The 23,327-nt window shown below is 41.1% G+C and overlaps 1 protein-coding gene and 1 non-coding gene across 2 annotated transcripts; both read right to left on the reverse strand.

The window, feature by feature from the left end:
• Positions 1–5,154: 5,154 nt before the first annotated feature.
• On the reverse strand, positions 5,155–23,294 carry RPA2 (replication protein A2). The gene is made up of 9 exons (XM_037057149.1): positions 23,146–23,294; positions 22,803–22,909; positions 18,919–19,020; positions 18,711–18,824; positions 14,502–14,576; positions 13,662–13,778; positions 7,512–7,619; positions 7,233–7,327; positions 5,155–5,863 (listed from the first exon to the last, which is right to left on the reverse strand). Exons 1-9 carry the CDS (start codon positions 23,156–23,158, stop codon positions 5,779–5,781), a joined length of 816 nt encoding a protein of 271 aa, XP_036913044.1. The 5' UTR covers positions 23,159–23,294; the 3' UTR covers positions 5,155–5,778.
• LOC118994595 (small nucleolar RNA SNORA26) lies at positions 5,927–6,048 on the reverse strand. The gene has a single exon (XR_005068102.1). It is a non-coding gene; the product is annotated as a small nucleolar RNA SNORA26 (small nucleolar RNA).
• Positions 23,295–23,327: the final 33 nt, after the last annotated feature.

A 23,327-nucleotide genomic window follows, 5' to 3' on the forward strand; every position in this document is an offset into this window, starting at 1 on the left:
GGAAAATGCAAAATCACTTGTTCTGTGTGCCAGCCCCTTTACCATCTTATTTATATCCTTTCTGAGGTAGACAATAGCATGATTTTAAAAAACAGGAAACAAGCTTGAATGATAAAGTTTCAGAAGGCAGACTAGTTCCGAACCTGGGTTAGGATCCCTGCCCACCACCTGTCACACTGTGACTATGAACAAGTTATTTTAACCTAAGATCTAGTTTCTTTATATGTAAAATGAAACTAAGTCATCTGCCTCACAAAATTGTTTTAAGAATCAAATCAGGTAACCTTTGTAAAGTACTTAACACAATGCCTAGTACAGAATAAACACGTATCATCATTACTGACCAAGATCAGACTTCTGCTCCTAGTGTCCGCAGTGTCTCCTAGTCATGGTACTGTCTCTGTTTGACTCAGCTTCTAGGGCTGTTTTAGGCCTGTTCGGTGAGGGAAGTGAGACCACAGGACTCATTTCCTGAAGTGGTGGGACTATGGTTTCCTGGAACTGACCACCTCGGTCAGCAGAGGACAGGAGGCAGACAAAAATTTGACCTGAGTCTCCAGCTGAGGTGAGAGCTGAAAGAGGGTCAAATTTCCAACCCCTGGACTCTAAGGGTCCCCTACGGTCTGACATCTTTTTGCCTCCCATCCCTCTGGCCTGTCTGTACCCACTGGACTTCCCAGGTCTCCTGGTCTCCATATCACCGTATGGAGTTTTCCAGGTAAATTATTTAGCACCCCATCCTCACCTTCCCGGAAATCCTTGTGCCCTCCTCCAGGAAGGCAAGCTGAACTGCACAGGAAGATCCCGAGGAAGAGACGATTCTGGGATAACCAGTAAACAACAAAGTGAGAAAGTTCTTCCCTGGCACAGAGCCCAAGGGGCCAAGCCACATGCAAAACATCAATAGTTTTCACTTCAGACTTCTGGCCAAGATAGAGGGGTAGGTGGAAACACTGTACCTCCTCACACAACCAAATTTAAAGACAACAGAGTATTAGTAACAAAAACACAACCAAAACACAGAAAACTGAACGGTATGGAAGTCCATCAACAACGAACCATTCAGCCAGACCAGTAAGAGGGGAGGAGTCAGCAGCTAGTGGAGCGAGGTTGCACAGAAAAAAGCAGTCTACTGACCCAGGCACGTGGGCAGTGGTTGGCAGATTCCAGGTGTGGGGTGGCAACGGGTGGACCCAGTGGGGGCCCAAGGTGGCTGGCTGACCACGGTCACACATTCACACTCAGATAAACCAGGCAGGGGAGTGAGCAGTGAGACAGACCGTGCAAACCAGGGCCCCAGCGATGGGAATTAAAGCCTAAAAGCACCAACTGGAAAAACTTTCGGGGTTGAGGTATCGGGTGAAGCTCCCAGGCTCACAGTTTGTTGGAGAGACCCACAGGGTCCTGGAGGGTGCACAAACCCACACACCCAGGAGCTGGCACAGGGCGGGGCAGGGGCGATTTGCTTGCGGGAAGCAGCAGAAGGGACTGATCCAAGAGAGATCAGAACAAACACCATTACTCCTCTCTGACTCTGCCCCCACATACAACATCATAACCCAGCAACTGAGTCACCCTGCCCTGGTGAACACCTAAGTCTCCGCCCCTCATACATAACAGGCACAAACAGACCAAAATACTATGGCTCAAGAAGAACAGCTCAAAGCCTCAGAGCCAATAGTTCTAAGGGACCAAGAGATAGCCAGATGCACAGTTCAAAACACTGGTGATGAGGATGCTCACAGAACTGGTTGATTTTAGTCACAAATAGAGGAAAAAATGAAGGCTAAACTAATTGAAGGGAAATGCACAGGAAACCAATAGTGATGGAAAGGAAACTGGGACTCAAATCAAGAGAGTAGACCAGAAGGAAGAAAAAATTGACCAAACAGAAAAGAATGAAGAAACAAGAATTCAAAACAATGAAGAGAGGCTTAGGAACCTCCAGGATATCTTTAAACATTCCAACATCTGAATTATAGGGGTACCAGAAGGGGAAAAGAAACAGCCACGAGTAGAAAACTTATTTGAACAAATAATAAAGGAGAACTTCCCCAGTCTGGCAAAGGAAATAGACTTCCAGGAAATCCAGGAAGCTCAGAGAGTCCCAAAGAAGGTGGACCCAAGAAGGAACACACCAAGGCACATCATCATTACATTAGCCAAGGTTAAAATGAAGGAGAGAATCCTAGAAACAGCAAGAGATAAGGGGACAGTCACCTACAAAGGAGTTCCCATCAAGACTGTCAGCTGATTTCTCAAAAGAGACCTTGCAGGCAAAAAAGGGGCTGGAAAGAAGTATTCCAAGTCATGAAATGCAAAGACCTACAGCCAAGATTGCTTTATGCAGTAAAGCTTTAATTTAGAATGCAAGGGCAGATAAAGTGCTTCTCAGATAAGGTCAAATTCAAGGAGTTCATCATCACCAAGCCCTTATTATATGAAATATTAAAGGTACTTATCTAAGAAGATAAAAATATGAACAGTGAAAGGACAGCAAACTCACAGTTATTAACAACCACACCTAAAACAAAAGCAAACTAAGAGGACAGGAGCAGAAGCATAGAAATGGAGATCACATGGAAGGGTAGCAACAGGGGAGTGGGAGGAGAAGGGGGGAGGAGGTACAGAGAATAAGTAGCAGAGACGGTAGATAGAAAATAAACGGGGGAGGGCAAGAATAGTATGGGAAACACAGAATCTAAAGAACTTGCGACACATGGACATAAATTAAAGGGGGGGAATGGTGGGGGAGGGGTGTGCAGGGTGGAGGGGAATGAAGACGGGGAAATGGGACAACTGTAATGGCATAATCAATAAAATATATTAAAAAGAAAAAAATCAAGTTTTCACTTCACAATTAATTTTGGCATCCAATTGAGCAAGATCACCAAAAGTATGCACAGAAGAGGGCTGATAATTCCTATAAAGGGACTAATGAGTGGCCAAATGAGAGGATGAAATTTCACAAGGAAAACTGGGCTTAAAAGGAAAATGTGTGAAAATCTCAACTGCGTGTGTGCCCTCTGAGCAATGAGGGTCGGCAGAGTGGACCAAAGGCAGATGTTAAATGCAGGGTGCTTTTGTCTTCTTTCTCTCTAGAATAACCCCCTGGGCATGGGAGGTGCTCTGATGGGGACTGAGATTCCCTCTGAGCAGTGGTCCCCAAAGTAAGCACATGCCTGGGAGTACCTGAGTTGGTCTACTGGAACACATGAGTTATTAGTACACCCCTTCATATCTTTAATATTCTTTTTTGCTTATATTTTGAATGTTTTATAATATACAACATACTAATACAGTAAATAAATGAATATAAATTAGAGGCATATGCTCAAAAAATTTATTAATGAGTCAAATTTATCTCACCTGTATTTTAAAAAACAAATCAACTGAACCACATCAAACACTACCTCTTACTGGCCTTTCTTTAGTTAAACCCAATAAAGCACTACTATTTCTCAAAGAGCCCAACTTCCCAGGTACACCTAGAGAAAGACTGGAGAGCAGGCTGGATGCACTGCTTGGCTGTGATGTTGGGGGGTTTCTGAGAAATTGGGAGCTACAGGAACTTGTTTCATGCTGTCTCAGAAACGTGCTAGCGGAACACTATGTATACATCCCAGGTGACCACAAATGCCTGCAGTGCAGATACCTCCTGCTGGAGCAGGGGAGCTTTATAAAGGCTGGAGTTTCAGTCTGCTGAGGAATGGGCTGCCTCTCAGGCCTCTGTAGTGCTCAGAAACCACACAACTTCTGTAAGACCATGTAAATGCCAAGGTGGCAGGGAATTCAGCACCACTGAGCAGTTACTCTGTGCTCCTGGGAATGCTGAACCAGCAAGTCCTGTGACTCCAATCTCTTATTTTGCTTTAAATTCCTCATGCTTGACCAATGGGCTGACATAATAGGTACTCAACAAACACCTAACTTAGCAAGGAAATAGTTTTTAACTACTCAAATTAAAAAATCAAAGGAATCAAGACTTCTGCCCAGAACCACTGCTATTGCCTTGACTATTGGAGAGCACTAGCCTGACAACTAGAAAGAAGTTCACCACCCATTAAAGTGTCCTATCATGCATTTCAAATTCCAATGTATATGGTTTTTATAACTTATCTTTAGCTCACTGTCCTTTATTGGAAACAATCAAGAAGCAAACATAGCCCTGGCTGGCTGGCTGGTGTAGCTCAGTGGATTGAGCTGGGTCTGCGAACCAGAGGATGGTGGTTTAATTCCCAGACAGAGCACATGCCTGGGTTGCAGGCCTGTTCCCAGTGGGGGGCGCATGAAACCATACATTGATGTTTCTCTCCTTCTCCCCTTCCCCTCTAAAGATAAATTAAGTCTTAAAAAAAAAGCAAACAGTGCCTGACTTTTAACATCTGCACTACTTCCAAGATGGGAACTACTCTGCCTATATAGAAAGTAACAACCACTTTATTGTTCGAGGTTAGAAACCAGGGTGGTAGAGCCTTCTTCGCACAGCTGCTAAGATCTCATTTAGAAATACAGTTAAAGCAATCATAGAACTTTTATTTGCATATTACACTTGACTGACTTACCTCAGAATTGAGTTCTTTCATTCAAGAAGTAGCTTACTCTCTGGAGTTGTCAGAAACATCTTTGAACTAGTTTCTTCTTCCACAAGAAAAGGAGCTGATTAAGTTGTCCAAAACATAGCTGAGGCTTTTAGTTTCACCTTGAGGTGACAATGGCAGGTACCTGATTCAGTCACATGATTATATTCTGCCAGAGTCAAGATGAAGGCCTGCCTTACAACCCTCATTGAAGGTAACACTAGATGCTTTACAAACTTTATTTCATTCAATTTTCATAACAAACCTATAAGGAAATGATGTTGTCTTTTCTTTTTTTTAAATTAATTGTGAGGGGGAGAGATCAATTTGACCAGGGGTCGAACACAACCTTGGCTTACTGGGACAAGGCTCTAACCAACTGAGCTCTCCAGCCAGGCACCCCTGATGTCTTCCATAAATGGAGGCTCTCAGAAGCTGTCATTATCCTGCTCAAGACCCTAACTGAGAAGGAGAGTCAAGACGTGAAACCCAGTCGAGCCACGCTCTGCTGTCTCAGATAAGGTAGTAATTATACTAACTTAACAAGAAAAATAAGGACATCTTCACAAGTTACTACAATAATATAACTATTTTATTAACCACATGGATGCACTTACTTTATACAAAACACAGTAACATTTCTTCCTCTCCTCTGACACATGAGGCCACCACTCTAGAACCTCATGTTTACAAAAATGCTTTTGGCATCAGCCATGACGAGTTGAGGGAAAGTGCAATTCTGAAATTAACACCACATAACCAAAACGGGGAACAAAACCTGGCAGAGGTTAGCACATCTCTTGGGTGGCTCTCTGCTGACAGGCCCTGGTTGTACTCATCTTCTCTCAACAGAAAATATTTTAGGAGTAGAAACTCCTGAGAATTATGTAAGTAATATTGCCCAACTCTCTTGGTAGCATCCTTCTTCCACTTCCATCTCTCCTGATATTACTATAACTAGCTAATTTGTAACTTCTTTAAGAAATACCACTCTGGATCACCCCGTCAGCTGGCCATCTCCCTCTGAACGTCAAAAAAACAGAAGAGAATAAGTTTCAAAAGGAGGTCAACTGAGACCTTTTACAGATGAAACTTACTTTCTAGAAGTGAAACTGGTCAAACGTAGGCACAGCTGGACAAAACAGATCATGAAAATAGGTCCAGCTGGAAAACATGTTGGGTGCTCAATTAGGTCCAGTTATTCTGCGTCTGTGGATTTAAAATGATCGTCATCCACAGTAGAATAGATGTGTCCCTCGTTGCTTAGAAAATCCACAGCTTGCCTGGAAAGGAAGTGGGGGAAAAGGCTCATTTTTTTTTATTCTTATATTAAAAAAATTTTTTTTAGCTGTGACACCAGACAGGCTCCAAAGAGGAGTTTTACCATCTCTTCTCTGGGTTTTATGGAGACTGACTTTACCCTTCCGTGTTAGCCTCTGAGGGCACTGGGTTGGCCTTAAAAGGGCATAGGAAAGAGCAAACGCTCATTTTCAAACTACACAAGAGAATGGCAATTGCCTTTCTGATACTGCCACAAATGTAAACTTCAATCATTTCCCCACCCCCACTTTCGATCTTAATTAAGAATTCACAGCCATTTGCTCACAAAAAGCTCTTGCAGGGAGAGATGCTGGTAAAAAAAAATCAGAAAACTTAAGTAATCCATGGAGACAATGGCTACTGGGAGAGGGCTGCCTTGGACTCTTCCCCCAAATTGTGTAAAGGCAAAAAAATAGGGCCTCACTCCAGTACCAGTGTAAGCAAATCAAAACAAGGATCTAAAGCTATAGTCCTGCTTGCACATAAAAATCCCCTAGAATAAAGAGCTATGTTTAAAAGTTGTTCCTCCCAACCCACCCACTGAAACTCTACCACCCTCTCTGGGAAGTAAAGTTGCAGGAAGTAAAGGGAAGGTCTTCCCAGAAATGGTAAGAGACCTTCAAATCCTTCAAGGCTCTCAGAGTAAGTGTCAGTAACATATTTAGTAACAGTAATAATTTCTAGAACACCTACTATGTGACAGCCATTCTGTACCTCATCATCATAGTAACTGACACAGAAATTATTATCCTCATTTTATAGGACAGGAAGCAGAATTAGACCTGAACCTAAGCATTTCTTTTCTATCTAGGCCTAGATTATAACCAATTTATGGTAACAACTGTAACAAGCACTGTAACACTCAGTTTGATCAATTAGTTCACTAGAATCAGGAAGCTGCTTATCTGACAAGTTGTCAGGACAGGAATGGTGGGGAAGGCCCGTCTAACGGCTTCAGGTCCAGGAAGCCTGATGCACACATCTCCACAGTGGGGATGGTAACTCAAATGGGACCGTACTTCTGAGGACCAGAAGCTAAGGACCTTGCTCCTCCAGATTAAATCAACAAGAGGTATTAGGTCAATTTTTGCTGAAAATTACATCCCAGCACAAAGTGGGATTCAGTATTTGTTGAATGAATAAATGAATGAGAGATGTGACAGCACCATCTTTGTGAGTTCTTTTTCTACTTTTCCATGACCGAATAACTTCCTTCTGTAATTAGGCTGCAATCAACACATATTTTAAACTCACCTCTCATTACCAGGAAACTCTGATGAGGTGAAATGGGTATACTTCTGGAGCACTAGCTCATAGAAACCAAATACTCACTTGATTGAGGCTATAGTCATGTGCTGAAGCTGGTTCTTGAGATCGTGAAAGTTCAATCCTTCAGGTCTTGGGCAAGCTTTAATCAAATTCAGCACCTGAACATTCAAATCAGAAAGATTTTAGCAACTACTTTGCATCAGCCCCCTTATTAAACTTAAGTATCTACAGGAAGGAAACAAGTTGGGTTCTTAGACAACCTTAGAACCATTAAGAAAGTAACAAAATTTAGGATTGTCTATGTTTTGCATTTCTGGAGTCACGTGGGTATGTATAATTTACCTGGTTTTGGGCCACAGTGAGACCATTTGCTGGTGTGAAGCTATTCCCACCAAAGTTCCCTGCTTCACCCATTCCTGGATTGCTGATGGGGGCTCTCCCTGCTGAGGGCTAAATTAAAAAGTTCACAACATTAGAAAATTCATCAATTTAACCATAGTCCTTGCTATTTCAAAGAACTTTTAATAAGGAGCTTATAAAAAATAATTTATGCAGAGTTTTCCCAATACCAAGTAATTACATTGGAAGGGAGAGCTACTATCTGATATTTCAAAGGAAGGTGAAGTAATCTTTTGAAGCACACATCATACCAGAGAGAAAAGTACCTCCTGACTCCTTCTATTCTCTGTGATGTGGGGGGAACCACAGGAAAACTAGCACTGAAAAGAAAATTATGCAGGTCTCCTATAATATTCTTGGTGATGAATCACTCAAGCATTCACTGAGTGGCAACTGGGCATGAAGCATTACACGGAAAAAATAGTTTCCACAGTCTCTTTTTACAACAACCAAATTAAAAAAAATAATAGACTATAATCACTGTTTTCATTTCCCTTCTTAGTCACCCCTCAAACCATTACTATTTAAAGTTCTCAATACACCTTTGAAACAGTTCTCACCAAAGACTTTTCAACCAACAGTAGCCAACAGTCTCTTTTTTAACACTTGACCTCTCAGAAGCAGACAATGCAGAGCATACTCCTATTGTAATGTACCCCTCTTTAGGCTTCATTTTTATTTCTAAAAAGATTTTCTTTATGTTTAGAGAGAGGGGAAGGAGAGAGAAAGAAAGGGAGAGAAACAACAGTTGCCTTTTGTTTTCACCCTGTGTGGGTACCAAAACCACAACCCAAGCATGTGCCCGAACTGGGAATAGAAACAGCAACCTTTAGCTTTGTAGGATGACACCCAACCACCTGGGTCACACATTCTTTTTGTTTTCCACTTACCTCTCAAACTATACCTCATCATACCCCTCATCAGCCTTTTCTACCACCTGTCTCCCAAAAGGCTGATCATTCTCCCAGGATTTCACTGCAGACCTCCTCCTAGGCCACAAATTCTTATTCCCAGCCCTCTGGTTGGATATCTCCACCTAGATATCTCATCCTTCAAAATAAAATTCATTACCTTCTTCCCTAAAACTGTTTACCCTGCTATATCTCATCTCAGTTAGTAAACCCAAATCTAATCACACAGATCCCCATCATCCATTCGCTTACCTTCCACAATCTGTCACCACAGCCTTTTAATACCATTTTCAGTGTTGAGTCAGTCCTCAACAATCCTGGTCTCCTGACTGCTATATCAGCTGCCAGTCTCTCCTACCCCAATCAACCCTCCTCTTTACCAAGTAGTAACTTCAAGTCATGCCACTACTCTGCAAAAAGCTTCCAGATGGCGCCCCCTGCCTGTGAAAAACATATAAAACTTCTACATATTCAAGACCTACCACAACTAGACATCAAAATCTGTATTTTATTCTTGATAACTCCGTTTCAACACTTTACTCCCCAGCTGCACTTGGATTTCTTGCCATCCACAAACATCCTTCTTACCCGAACATGCTGTTTCCCAGCTGGAATGCTCCTCACCCCATCTGCCTGCTAAACACTTCCTTAACATTTCCCGATTCAAGTTCAGTCACGGCCTTCCTTCTTGGCTAGCACAGCATTTGGCCCAATCTTTCTCATGGAAGCCATCACACTGCTTCCGTGCTGCTTTCCCTCCCCAAGCCCCTTCATGTTTTCACAGTGCCTCGTGAGCAGTTCATGCTCAGTCAATGGTTAATCTATTGAACTAAGTAAGGATGACAGATCCAATGTCAAGTATTTGTAACAGCACACAGGGGCACTGCAAGAGCTCCTCAGGAGAAACCCCATCCAGTCAGGAGCGTCACTCACCCAACAAATGTTCATCAGAAGTCTACTGAGAAAATGTCTATTAGATGACATTTGAAGAGAAGAAAACAAAACAAAAACAGAACAGAACAAAACAAAACACCAAGAGCCAGTCACGGTCCTTTGTTTTCAAGCTAGGTACCTCCACACGGCCTGCTGGTGAAACAGGAACCTTACATTGTATGATCCAGGAGCACTGAACTGAACGCTATTTCCTACCTGGTCACCTCTGCTGAAGAACTTCATGTCCTGCTCCAAGTGGCCCCACCTTGTGCATCTTTTAAGGTTTGGTTTAGGCAAAACCTCCTCTGGGGAATCTTTCTTAACGCCCAAGTTAGGATAGGAAACCCTTCTCAGGTTCCGAGGCACCTTGCACTTGCCCCTTACCACTGCTTAAATGCTCTGAACCCCCGATGCTCAATGCAAACTCTTTGAGGGAAAGAACTGTTTACAACTCAGTGTAACTGTCTATACTCCCAGTTTTTAGTCCCTAACCACCAATTTTTACTTTTGCCCCATCCTGTATATTATTAAGTATAGGAATAAAATAGACACCTGAAACTTTTTATCCAATCTCATTCTCAAACCAACTTTCCCCCTTTCCTCTACTGAAGCCTCTCTTTTGAAGACCCATGTTTCCAAATCTGACAGCAGACCTCTCTCATTATCTTATTTGACTTCTAGGTAGAGTTCTGCAATCATCTCTACTCCCTCCTTCTTAAAATACTCTTTTCATAATATTCTACAGAATCACTGGTTTTCTTCCTGCCAAACAGGCAACTTCAACTCTCCCTGGCTCCTATTCTGCTTCCTTACTTTTAAAGGTTAGTGTCCCACAGCTTAGGTTTCTGACCCCTTTACTCTCTGGCTGTGTTACTTCATACAAGGCTTTTTTTTCTTTTTAAAATATATTTTATTGATTATGCCATTACAGTTGTCCTAATTCCCCCACCTTCATTCCCCTCCACCCTGCATACCCCTTCCCCCACCATCCCCTTTAGTTTATGTCCACGCGTCTCAAGTTCTTTAGATTCTATATTTCCCCTATTCTTGCCCTCCCCCGTGTATTTTCTACTTACCATCTATGCTACTTATTTTCTGTACCTTCTCCCCTCTTCTTCTCCTCCCACTCCCCTGTTGCTAACCCTCCATGTGATCTTCATTTCTATAGTTCTGCTCCTGATCTAGCTGTCCTCTTAGTTTGCTTGTTTTAGGTGTGGTTGTTAATAACTGTGAGTTTGCTGTCCTTTCACTGTTCATATTTTTCATCTTCTTTTTCTTAGATAAGTTCCTTTAACATTTCATATAATAAGGGCTTGGTGATGATGAACTCCTTGAATTTGACCTTATCTGAGAAGCACTTTATCTGTCCTTCCATTCTAAATGAAAGCTTTGCTGGATAGAGCAATCTTGGCTGTAGGTCTTTGGATTTCATGACTTGGAATACTTCTTTCCAGCCCCTTCTTGCCTGTAAGGTCTCTTTTGAGAAATCCACTGACAGTCTGATGGGAAATCCTTTGTAGATGACTGTCCCCTTATCTCTTGCTGCTTCTAGGGTTCTCTCCTTCATTTTCATCTTGGCTAATGTAATTATGCTGTGCCTTGGTGTGTTCCTTCTTGCGTCCAACTTCTTTGGGACTCTCTGAGCTTCCTGGATTTCCTGGAAGTCTATTTCCTTTGCCAGACTGGGGAAGTTCTCCTTTATTATTTGTTCAAATAAGTTTTCCACTCGTGGCTGTTTCTTTCCCCCTTCTGGTACCCCTATAATCCGGATGTTGGAACGTTTAAAGATGTCCTGGAGGTTCCTAAGCCTCTCCTCATTTTTTTGAATTCTCATTTCTTCATTCCTTTCTGGTGGGATGTTTTGTTCTTCCTTCTGGTCCATTCCATTGATTTGAGTCCCAGTTTCCTTTCCGTCACTATTGGTTTCCTGTGCATTTCCCTTCAATTAGTTTAGCCTTCATTTTTTTCTCTATTTGTGACTAAAATCAACCAGTTCTGTGAGCATCCTCATCACCAGTGTTTTGAACTGTGCATCTGGCTATCTCTTGGTCCCTTAGAACTATTGGCTCTGAGGCTTTGAGCTGTTCTTCTTGAGCCATAGTATTTTGGTCTGTTTGTGCCTGTTATGTATGAGGGGCGGAGACTTAGGTGTTCACCAGGGCAGGGTGACTCAGTTGCTGGGTTATGATGTTGTATGTGGGGGCAGGGTCAGAGAGGGACAATGGCGTTCCCCTCTGCTGCTTCCCACCTCTGGGGCCTGCGCGGTCTGTCTCACTGCTCACTCCTTCACTGGTTTATCTGCGCGAATGTGTGACCGCAGTCAGCCTGCTGCCTTGCACCCTCACTGGGTCCGCCTGTTGCTACCCCACACCTGGGATCCACCCATGGCTGCCTACACGCCTGGGTAGGGAGATCTTTCCCACCTGACCCAGCTCTGCTGCTGGCTCCACCCCTCTTACCATCTGGCTGAAAGGTTCATTGTTGTCGGACTTTCGTATAGTTCAATTTTCTGTGTTTTGGATGCATTTTTGTTACTGAAACTTTGTTGAGTTTAAACTTAGTTATGAGAGGAGGCACAGTGTTTCCACCTAAACCTCCATCCTGGCGGAAGTCCCATACAAGGGTTTAAATACCACCTGTACAACAGTGATTCCCAAAGTTCTACCTCCATCCCTAACCTTTTCCTTGAGTCCCAACCTTATAAAACATTCAACCATCCATTCTGTTCTCCACTTACATATTTGGCACCTCGCACTGGGTTAAATCCAAAACAAAACTCTGGATTTTACCCTCCAAACTTGTAAGCTTCACCTAGGTTTGGGCAAGCTCAAGCCCAAACCTAGGAGTCATTTCTGACCCTCCCTTTTCCTTACATACTGTACCCAATCCTCAAATAGGTCCTGTCAGGTCTACCTTCAAATAACATTGAAATCCTACTACTGTTACCATTCTCCCATTTTCCTGTTGCTATTCTTGGTGCCTCATAGTCTACTTACCATACAGCAGCCTGAGTGAGATTTTAAATTGGTAAATCAGACAACCTCACTCCCTACACAGATCCTTCTAAAGGCTTGGCATCAATGAGAATAAAGTAATCCTCATCATGACCTACAAAGCCCTACATGATCTCCATCCTGCTTCCTAGCCTCCATCCAACTGTTTTCCCTCTCATTTGCTTCCCTCCATATTTTGGCCTTCTTGTTGGTCTCAGACATGCCAAGTGTATTCCAGCTTCATGGATTCCAACCTTCCATTCCCACTGCCTGGAATGTTCTTCCATCTGAATGGTGCCATTCTTTTTCCCACCATCACTCTCTTCTCCTATTCTGCTTAATTTTATTTCAGCACACCTACAGATATCTAAAATTATGTATTTTTTTAATTTATTGCCCATTTCTCTCAAGAACATCCTTAATGGCTCATCAGTCTCTCCTACTGTAATCAATCTTCCATCTTACCATTGGAACCAGAGGCATGGAAACAGGAAACAGACTGACAGCGACCAGAGCGGAGGAGAAAAGAGGAGGGGAGGAGAAAAGAGGAGGGAAGGGGATAAGGAGGGAGAGAAGGGGAAGGGTCTAGTCAAGGAATAGGCATAAATGACCCATGGACATGGATAACAGGGTGGTGACCGACTGGAGAAGCGGGGGTGGGGTGGGGCAGGAGAAAGCAATGGGAGGAAAACTGGGACAACTGTAATAGAACAGCAATTAAAAAAAGAGAGAAAGAATCATCTAAGGACATTCTAACACTGGAATCAATAACCCCCTTGGGTGGTCCTAGATGGACTTGCCAAACTAAATTCATACAAAAGAAAATGTTGACAAATTTCAGTACAAAGCAAGAAATATAACTTCAGGGACAAAGTAATGGTGCATACATTTTAACTAGACAGCCAATAGGCTGGAAGGAAAGCAGCAAAATGCTGTCCTAGTTGAGATTTTCCTTAGACTGTAGACCGACAATCCTGGCACTAAGAGCCGAGTCTATAATTACACGTCTACAATTGAAGGTTGTCTTAGGTCCCAGCCATCCATGCCAGTGGGATCAGAGGAAGTTGTACTTTGAGAGGAACATGACTGCTTCATTGGAATAAAATAACATGGCAAATCTCATGGAGGAAATGTTTTAAGGACTGAATAATACCTTTATTCTGGCTCAACCTTCAAAACATCAAGTTTATCAAAGCCAGAGCACAGAAGCTGGTTATGCTCTTAGGGGAGGGAGAACTGTGAGTGAGGCTGCTCACCTGGCTGTTAGCTCTGGCCAGCATCATGTGTGCGTTCACCACCTCCAGGATGTGTGCGGTGAACTCATTCATATCATCCAAGGGCATGATCTTAAAGGCTACCAGGCTTTTTTTGTTCTATTGAAAAATGAATAAGGGATAAACGCATTCAAGTCAATTTCAGGTAAAAAAAAATTGGCTCTTTTCTTGATTATAATATCTTGCTAATATGCAAAAAATTTGTTACATACTTAAAATTTTAACTCAAGGTTAATCCAAAATAATAAAACACACACCAAATCAGTAACCTTGACTTGATCAAGGTTACACTATGAAGCGAAGCCTAAGTATTCTGACTCTAAATCCAGGGTCTGCCCACCCACACCTACAGGTGGCAGCTGTAGGTGGGGATGCTGCTCTTTCTCTACCATTCTGTCAGTGTTATATTAAGGTAAAAACCCATTATTTCCTTTGGAAGAAGAGAACAATAACATAGCTTCATTATAGCTTCCATTAAACATAGTACCTTAGTTTTTGTTGTTTTAAAGATTTTATTTACTTATTTTTAGAGAGAGGGGAAGGGAGAGAGAAGGAGAGGGAGAAAAACATCAATGTGTGAGATATACTTCGATCAGCTGCCTCTTGCACACCCCTAACCAAGGACCTGGCCAGCAACCCAGGCCCGTGTCCTGACCGGGAATTGAATATGTGCCATTTTGGTTTGCAGGACAGTGCCAATCCACTGAGCCACATCAGCAAGGGTGGAACCTTAGTTAAGTTTTAAGTACCCTAAACACAGGCATGAATCCAGAGATTGTTTTATGCAAATACATTTTAACAGTCATTTCCCCCCAACTTTACCTGGAAAGACCGCAGATGACCAGCCACTTTCACATATGTTTCTGGAGGAACCACAGTGTTTTCACCGCTGGCATCCTAACAAATAAAATACAAACATATCACTAAGGTTTTAGTGATGGTGGTCAAAGCCTCTTTAAAATCTCTAAATTATGTGCAGAAACAGAAAGTTATGAAGTGAGAGAGTGACAGCACCCTAACATGGCACTACCTACCTAGTTTGCTCTACCTTTCAGAGTTTATTTTTTTGTAAAATCAGAAATTAGAATAAAAATCTCTAATGTAATTTCCAGTTCCAAAGCTCTGTGTTATTCACATCATAGAAAAGCACACAGTGACCGCACTCTCACTCAATGCTCTTAGGCACACAACTCTCTGGCAGACAGTGGACATTCTTAATGGCATAGCAGTTCTACTTTTAGGAATTAATTTTTAGAAATTAAAGCAATTAAGAACACGCATTAGTATTTAGCTTTAGGAATATTCATCATAGTAGAGATTACAATACAAAAAATTTAAAACACCTTAAGTATCCAACAACACAGAATTCTATTAAACCTCTGGGAAGACCAGTTGTAACATGTAGGAAAAAAGCTGATTTCTCATTTAGGGGAAAACACACATCAAAAAATGTTAATAATGGTTAACTGGGAGCCCTGGCTGGTGTAGCTCAGTGGACTGAGCAAGGGCCTGCGAACCAGACGATCGCGGTTCGATTCCCAGTCAGGGCACATGCCTGGGTTGCAAACCGGTTCCTTGCAGGCTAACTACCAGCAGGGGATGCACAAAAGGCAACCATACATTGATGTTTCTCTCCCTCTCTCCCTCCCCTCTAAAAATAAATAAATAAATAAAATCTTAAAAAAAAAAAAAAATAATGGTTAACTGGGAAAATTGGAGTTTTCTAGAATATGTACACTTTACTTATAAGAAAAATATATAAACCAAGTATTAAAAGATTTTCCTGGTTATAAAATACATGACTATTAAAAATTAGAGAATAAAATATGTCTTTAAAAATAAAACTCCAATTTCCATCACATGAAGATCATCAACTATTTTTTTTGCATTTCATTCTACCTACCTATTATTTTACATAGCTGAATCTATTACCAGATAAAACACCCAAATTAACATTAAAGAGTAAAAAAATTTTAATTTCTCTAAAACCAAAAAAATACAAGTAAAAATGAGGAAATTCTCATTGACAAGACTGTATTTTTAAAAACTATCCAACAAAAACTTAAGATTCATAAAACCCACTGTCAGAAAGGGTGTGGAGAGCTAACTGGGTACTTTTATGCACTAATGAAATATATAAATTGGTACCTTTATAAAGGGGGAAAAACCTGTAAAAATATAAATTAAAAAAATTTTTAAAGTAAAAAATATATACATGTATATTTCTTTCAGAAAATCTAGTTTTAAGAATTCATCTTAAGGAGATCACCTCATAATTGTGAAGAGATATACACAACAGAATTCTTGGGGCACTGTCTAGAATAGCAAGTAATTGGAAACAAGTTAAATGTTCCCTGATTGGACCTGCTGTTAAAAAAGAGATGGAATAGGCAGTTGCCAAAAATGATAATGTAAATCTGTATTTATTCACATTAAGAAATCAGTCCACAACACAGTTTTGAATGAAAAGAGCAGATTACAGAGCCATTGCATATCATATCCTTTGTATGAAACTGTAGGGATACATCTAATACAGGTACAGACATGCAGAGAGAAATTTCCGAAAGGTATTTACCAAAATGTTATGACAGTAGTCATCTCCAAAATGTGGGCTTTTGTGGGACTTTAATGTTTTATAAGCAAGCATGGTACATTTTGTGTGAGCCCGTAGTACTATGAATCCTTAGTATTTCCTGCCCCACTTGATGGCAGGGACTGTTTTTTTCAATCTTTGTAAACCTGGAACCGAGCAGTCTGGTTAAATATCTATATTCCAATAATAACCAGTAAATAAATCATCCTGTATTTTCCTGAGAAGTAAAAAATAAATAACTACCAAGTTATTTCTCCACAGATAACTTGTGGATTTTGAAGTGAAAATAGAACTCAAAGTGTTTATTATCCAAATTTTCTATAAGGTGTTTTAAAAACAACAATGTAAAAAGCCAAGAGGACTTCTGCCCAATTAGAAAATAAAAAGGATAGCCCTAGCTAGCTGGTGTAGCTCAGTGGATTGAACCTGGGCCTGTCAAGCAAAGGGTTGCCGGTTCAATTCCCAGTCAGGGCACATGCCTGGGCTGCAGGCCAGGGCCCCATTAGGGGACACATGAGAGGCAACCACACACTGATGTTTCTCTCCCACTCTTTCTCCTTCCCTTCCCCTCTCTCTAGAAATAAATACATAAATAAATAAATAATAAAAATAAACAAAAAGGATAAACATGTATTTTCTATTTTTTCCATACATGTTACTCTGCAAAAACGGAGTCATCTTATACACACTACTATCTTGTAACCACTCTTTTCCTGTGAACAATTTATGGTAAACACTTTTTTGTGTGATAATACATACATTTCTACATCATTTGGAATATTTTATAAACATACCATGGTTTAATTAATTATACCCTATTGCTAGCATTTTGAGATTGACTTTGTTTTTATTATAAACAATGCTATGATTAACACTGCTAGAACTGAATCACTGCACACGTATTTAATTATTTGCTTAATGTAATGGATTGGCCAAAAAGTTCGTTCGTTTGGTGTTTCCTCCTATAATGGCTCTGGTAGCACTTAGATGTCTTTAACTTCATATGAAACAATTTTGTTAGAATGTATTGTGATGGTTGTCATATCAACGTGCATTAAAAAAACTTACCAAAATTGGTGAATTTTTGTGTAGCCATTTTTATACTGAGGGTGGAAGATATTTTGTGACATTTTTGGCAAATTATACTTTATTATTTCAAGAAAGGTAAAAATGCAACTAAAACACACACACATACACACACAAAAAAACCAAACCAAAACTCAAAGGTTTGTGCAGTGTATGGAGAAGGTGCTGAGACTGATCAATCATGTCAAAGCAGTTCTCAAGTTTTGTGCTGGAGATTTCCCGCTGGACAATTCCTTATAGTGAGACCAGATGGAAGTTGATAGTGATCAAATTGAGACACTAACTGAAAACAATCAATATTATACTGTACCACGTGGAAGACAGCTGACATACTCAAAATATCCAAATCAATAAAGTTATTGGTAAAAATGAAAAAAATGTGTCTTTTACTTTACAGAAAAAAAAAAACAAACGGACTTTTTGGGCAACTCAATAATCTAGTAGTGGAGAGAAACGTCAACATTTTTATGATGGATGATTTTTGATCATCAGCTGACTTGAGAAAAGTTGTATCAATTTATACTCATCATCAGAGTAGGATGGTAGCCACTTGCCCATAAAAACAGTGACTTACTAAGTGCTAGAGGCACTATGCTAGCTACTGCTCTCATCAGAAGTAGGCAATGCCATTCTATTTTTTTCTTTGCCAACTTAGCAAGTTAAAAATGGTATCTTAACATTTATTAAAACTGCTTTTGGCCCTGACTGGTGTAGCTCAGTGGATTGAGCATGGGCTGTGAACCAAAGGGTTGCGGGCCAGGTCCCCAGTGGGGGGCACATGAGAGGCAACCACACATTGATGTTTCTCTCCCTCTTTCTCATTCCCTTCCCCTCTCTAAAAATAAATAAATAAAATCTTTAAAAAACCACCTGCTTTTGTTGTTGTTGCAACTTATATTTCATCTACAATGAATTATCTGTGCATCTTCTCTGCCTGTTTTTCTAAAATACAGTTGGTTTTTCTGCAATGTGAGAGTTTTTATTAAATAAAAAATTTAAGTGTTTGTAGTATGTTGCAGAACATTTTCCCATTTATTTAAATATTTACTCAGGGCCCCCTATGTAACTAGCTTTGTTCTAGGTGTTGGAGATACAGTGACAATAAAACTCCTTGTTCTCAGTTTACATTCTAGTACCTCCTGTCACTTCCTTTCAACTTTGTTTATAGTATTTTGCAAAGTTTATAAAGTTTTAAACTTTTATAAAATCGAATAAACTGACCTTGTCTTTGCAGTCTTGCTCATGTAATATTTTTATAAGAACCTTTAAAAAGTAAGACTAAAAATAGTCCAACCTGGGACTATATCTCAAAAGTCCCAAAGTAACCCCAACCTGATTAAAAAACCACTTACATCCGTGTCAACCCACTGGCGAACATCCATGGGTGCAGCTGTCATGTCATCTATTTTGTAAACAATGTTGGTTGGAGCCTTCTCTGCATGTCGGATTATCCCGATAATGACAACCTAGATCAGAAGAAAAAAAAGTTTGGTTTTTTTCAAAACCAAAGTAACATTTATATATTTTTAAATGAAGTAATTTTTATTTCATTCTTCATACCTGTGAAATCTCAACACTTCCAATTCTGAACACTTCATCGACCAGAGTGGCAGAAAGCAGCTGAGATATGGTACAGGGCACAACGTGCTGGGCTCGGGCTCTCTGAAAGAAAAAGTATGCATAAATTCAATTGAAATAGTAACTGCTGCTCATTTAAGACCTGTTTATGTGCTAAGAACTTTGCATACATTGTAACACTGGATCTTCAAAACAAACCTCATTATCCTTGCTTTTCAGAAATGGAAACTAAGATCATATAACTAACAAATGCCAGGTTTAACTCCAAAGCTCCTGATGAATGGGTAAGTTTGTGTTGTATTAAAGATTCACCAAAATGAGTGGACCAGAGTAGAGACAACATAAGGATGACCTACTTTCTGAATAAACCTTTAAGAGGAAACCCCAGCTTTAGGCTGAAGACAAGCTGAAGCTAGCTATTCATCCCTGATGAGGTAAGATGGTATTTGGAAAGGATTTGAGAAAGGGCCAGTGGAGACAGAACTTTGGACTTGCTCTAAATTTCTTAATATAATAAAAAGTTAGAGGTATGACTTCCTTTAGGACAGATATTCTGACAACCAGATGGAAATCTTGGAGAAAATAGGATAAGAGCTTGGTCACAGTAGACATCTTCCAAGATCGGGCGAGATCAGGTGCGTTCATGGTGGTATGACTGTAGATCCACACTAGACATCTTAAAGGGACAGGATGTGATAAGACAGAAGAGTGTCTAGTCAGGACACTCAAGACACACCCTGAAGCAGTCTAACAGTGTTAACTCCTTCTTGCCTATGACTGGCCAGGGTTGTCTGGGTGACATAAAGATGAGTATAGTTTGCCCTTAATACACTCCAAACCTAGGAGAGGTAAACACATAAGTAACAGACTTGATCTTGATACACTACAGAATGAGATGTGCTATGTGGGATATCAAAAAAATTTATTGGCGATTTGGAGAAGAGGGAGCATTTTAGGCTGAACCTTGAAGTGAAAAAAATTTGACAGTGAAAAAATAGTGGCTAAGGAGTAGTAAGTATTCACAGGCTGAGGACAAATATGCATTCCCACACAGTAGACTCAGGTTCCACTGAATTAGTAGCTGCAACTTTGCCTGTAAGGTCCAAGATACCAGCAATGTTTTACTTTGCTGAAGCACAATTTTGGGTAAGTATTGACAGGATGGTAGAAAATAAAATAAGCCCAGCCAACCACCAGAACACATGCCACAAATGGCAGCACTTGAGGGTTAAGATTATGGCTCCACTACTCAGGAACGCTGTGTTTTTGGTAACATCTCTCAACTCATCTGTACCTCAGTTTCCTCATCTATAAAACCAGGATAAAATCATTATGAAAATGAAACATATGGTTAAGTACTTAGAATACCACCTGGTATATCACAATATTCCACAAATATCAGCAATTGTTCCTCACTCTGTACATTTGCGATAGCTTTTAATAAGGATGTGAAGGAATCAACTAAGTTTTTCAATTTTACTTTAAGGTATTTTATAGGTGAAGTTATATAGTGTTAGTATGCACTGATTTAAAATTTGCTGATGTCCCATATTTAGCTCTCACAATGTGTATTTTGTTTTCACCCACACAACTGACATTTTTATTATATCTGCAGTATAAGAAAACTAAGAATCATCATGGTAACAGCAGCAAGATAACATGGGCTTCGGAGCCAGATGGTGCTATTGACCTGTGTTCAAACCCCAGCTCCATGGCCCTGGACATAGCACCAACTCTTCTATAAAATGAAGATATTTACTTTTCGAGTTGTAAATGAAACATATAATGTATATAACAGTGATAATACCAATCTCTAATAGGTATTCAACAAATGTGATTACTTCGCAAGTAAAAAAGTTATGTACGGTTAATTACTAGATGTTAGAAATACCTTCAAATTCATCGCAAATCAGTTATGGCTTGTTTTTTAATAAGCACCTATTATGTGCCAGGAACCGACTGCAAAGCATTCCCGGTTTGTTCCAAAGAGATTCAGAGTGTGCCAGCACAAGTGTGTTTGATTTTGAAAAGAATTATTTTCTGGCTGACTATCAGCCACAGGCTACTCTGAAATGAGGTACTATACAAAATCACTATTTTTATAGGTAATACATTGAAAATTTCATATGGGTCAATCAAATATAAGTTTGTAGTCAACAGAAAACATTTAAATAGGGCACTGATGTAATTTACTGTGGAAAAGGCACCAGCTTTTAAACACAAAAAGACCTAGGTCTGAGCATACAGATTATAACCATCATTATTCTCTGAAAAGTTGTCTTAATACAGAACCCAACCTCGGAATCCAGAGATAAAAATTCTACTAACTAGAGCCCTGGCTGGTGTAGCTCAGTGGATTGAGCATGGGCCTGCGAACCACACGATCGCAGTTCGATTCCCAGTTAGGGCACATCCTGGGTTGTGGGCCAGTTCCCAGCAGGGGACTCATGAGAGGCAACCATACATTGATGTTTCTCTCCTTCCTTTCCTCTCTAATGATAAATAAATAAAATCTTTAAAAAAATTCTACTAACTAGAAGGAAGAAAAATAGCTAAACTTAGGGAGAAAAGATGAGAACCAATTATCTAACTTGTTTTCACTTTCACAGACTCAAAGACGACAGAATTTAAAAAACTGGAGTCCCTCTAGTCTCCCTGGGAAAAGAAAACTACAACAGAGAGAAAAAAAACTGCTTACCAAAGTTTGGATTTACTTAGCATCAGATGTGCTCTGTCTGCTTCCGGTTACTTACTGCATAAGCTTAGGGAGCCCCTTCATCTCCCTAAGCCTCTGCTGCACCCTGGAGTTAAGCAATAAATACCTTACAGGATTATATAAAATCCCACACAAAAAATAGAAAGCACTGTCCAGATCCATGAGAATTATCGATGAATTCTTTCCACCAACACCCAGCCCTGAATGAACAGTTCAGGTGTAAAAGCTTACTAACCTGTGCACAGAACCTGCTAACACTGAATCTTAATACCACATCTGAATGACACCTAAAGAGGCCAAACTAACCCAGTATTTAAAGGATGAAATCAACAGCAGTTAAGTACAAACTCTCCTCTGAAAGAGTAAACAACCAGCCCCAGCACCCGAACAGCTATTTCCACGGCACTTTCTTACACTTCAGCCGATTTATTAATTCCTTGTGGTATGAGGAGTACCAGTGCCATTATCAGTCGGAAGAAAACCAAGCCACTAAAACTACAGGTTCAGGTCGCTTCACTGGACTCACACTGCCAGTTAGAAGGCAAAGTACATTCTGGGCACACGGTATTCTGGCTCCAGTGCTCAGGTTCCTTAAAGGAACACCCAGGACCACTCACTGAAAGCGACTTCCGGTGCAGGCACTGCCCATACCGCATAATGCCAAGTCTCACCACCACCTCGTAAGGCGTATTACCAATCCCGCTTAGTAGGTGCACAACGGACTCCCGGGAAGGAAGAGAAACGTGTTCAGTGTCACTACACTCCGCGAGTGGCGTTTAGAGCCCAGATCTGCTTGACCTGGAAGACCCCGCCCTTCCCACCGCGTTATATCCTATCACCTGTGTTTAACTTTAAAACGACTCTGAATACGTAGCGAACGTAAACCGGGCTATTCATTCACGCCGTTTTCCCACGAGACTTGGGCAAATTCGTACATTTCAAAACAAAGCCAAGGAAACAGTGGATGCAAAGTTAGAGGAGGCTGCTCTCTTCAGACTTACAGCACCTGCTATTGTCAGACTTGTAAGATTATAATTGATCTTTACCGAATCGGTGCCTATTTACACCCTTTCTCCGCCGCATACATCTTCCCACATGGCTGAGTTTCGAGGTTCAAGACAGATAAAATAAAAACACTCTTCCAACCTACCGATTTCCTTTCAGCCTGAGAAGGTGTCGGCGATCCAAAGCCCCCCGGGGACTGGGTGTAGCCACCGGCTCCCCCGAACGTGGAGCTGCCGTAGCTTTCGTATCCACCTGGTTTTAAATAACAGCCGTGTTAGTATCGGAGCGGCTCCCCAAGCTTCCGAAAACTCCACAGGTGTCCTCCGTCGTCACTGCCCCTCCCCAGACACCCCCAGGATCTACCTCATCTTCTCCGCCCCCCGCCCCCAAAACGCCCCATTTCCACTCCCGCCGCTGCACGCCTCTCCGATCCCCTCCCTCTTTGCTAAATTCTAGCGAACGCCACCCTCCACCGGACTTGTCATTACTATTCCACATCATGGTCACGATGCCCTCAGGAAAGGCGCGCCGGGAGTTCGAGAGGGCAGTGCTCGCCCTGCACCTCAGAACCTTGTTGCGGTCGCAGAGCTCTGTCTACTTTTCGCTGGCGCCACAAACTCCTTCCCGCGGACGGCGGAGCCAATCAGTGACAAGACCGCTTCTCGCTTCA

This window comes from Sturnira hondurensis, unplaced genomic scaffold (assembly GCF_014824575.4).
Source record: "Sturnira hondurensis isolate 20B ecotype Veracruz unplaced genomic scaffold, ASM1482457v3 Scaffold0009516, whole genome shotgun sequence".
Classification (NCBI taxonomy): domain Eukaryota; kingdom Metazoa; phylum Chordata; class Mammalia; order Chiroptera; family Phyllostomidae; genus Sturnira; species Sturnira hondurensis.

Excerpts from the sequence above, each read along its gene's own strand:
- RPA2 (XM_037057149.1), bottom strand. Across the intron at positions 18,825-18,918 it reads GAAGTGTTGAGATTTCACAG|GTTGTCATTATCGGGATAAT; the intron begins GTATGAAGAATG and ends CTTCTGATCTAG. Across the intron at positions 7,328-7,511 it reads TCACTGTGGCCCAAAACCAG|GTGCTGAATTTGATTAAAGC; the intron begins GTAAATTATACA and ends TTGAATGTTCAG.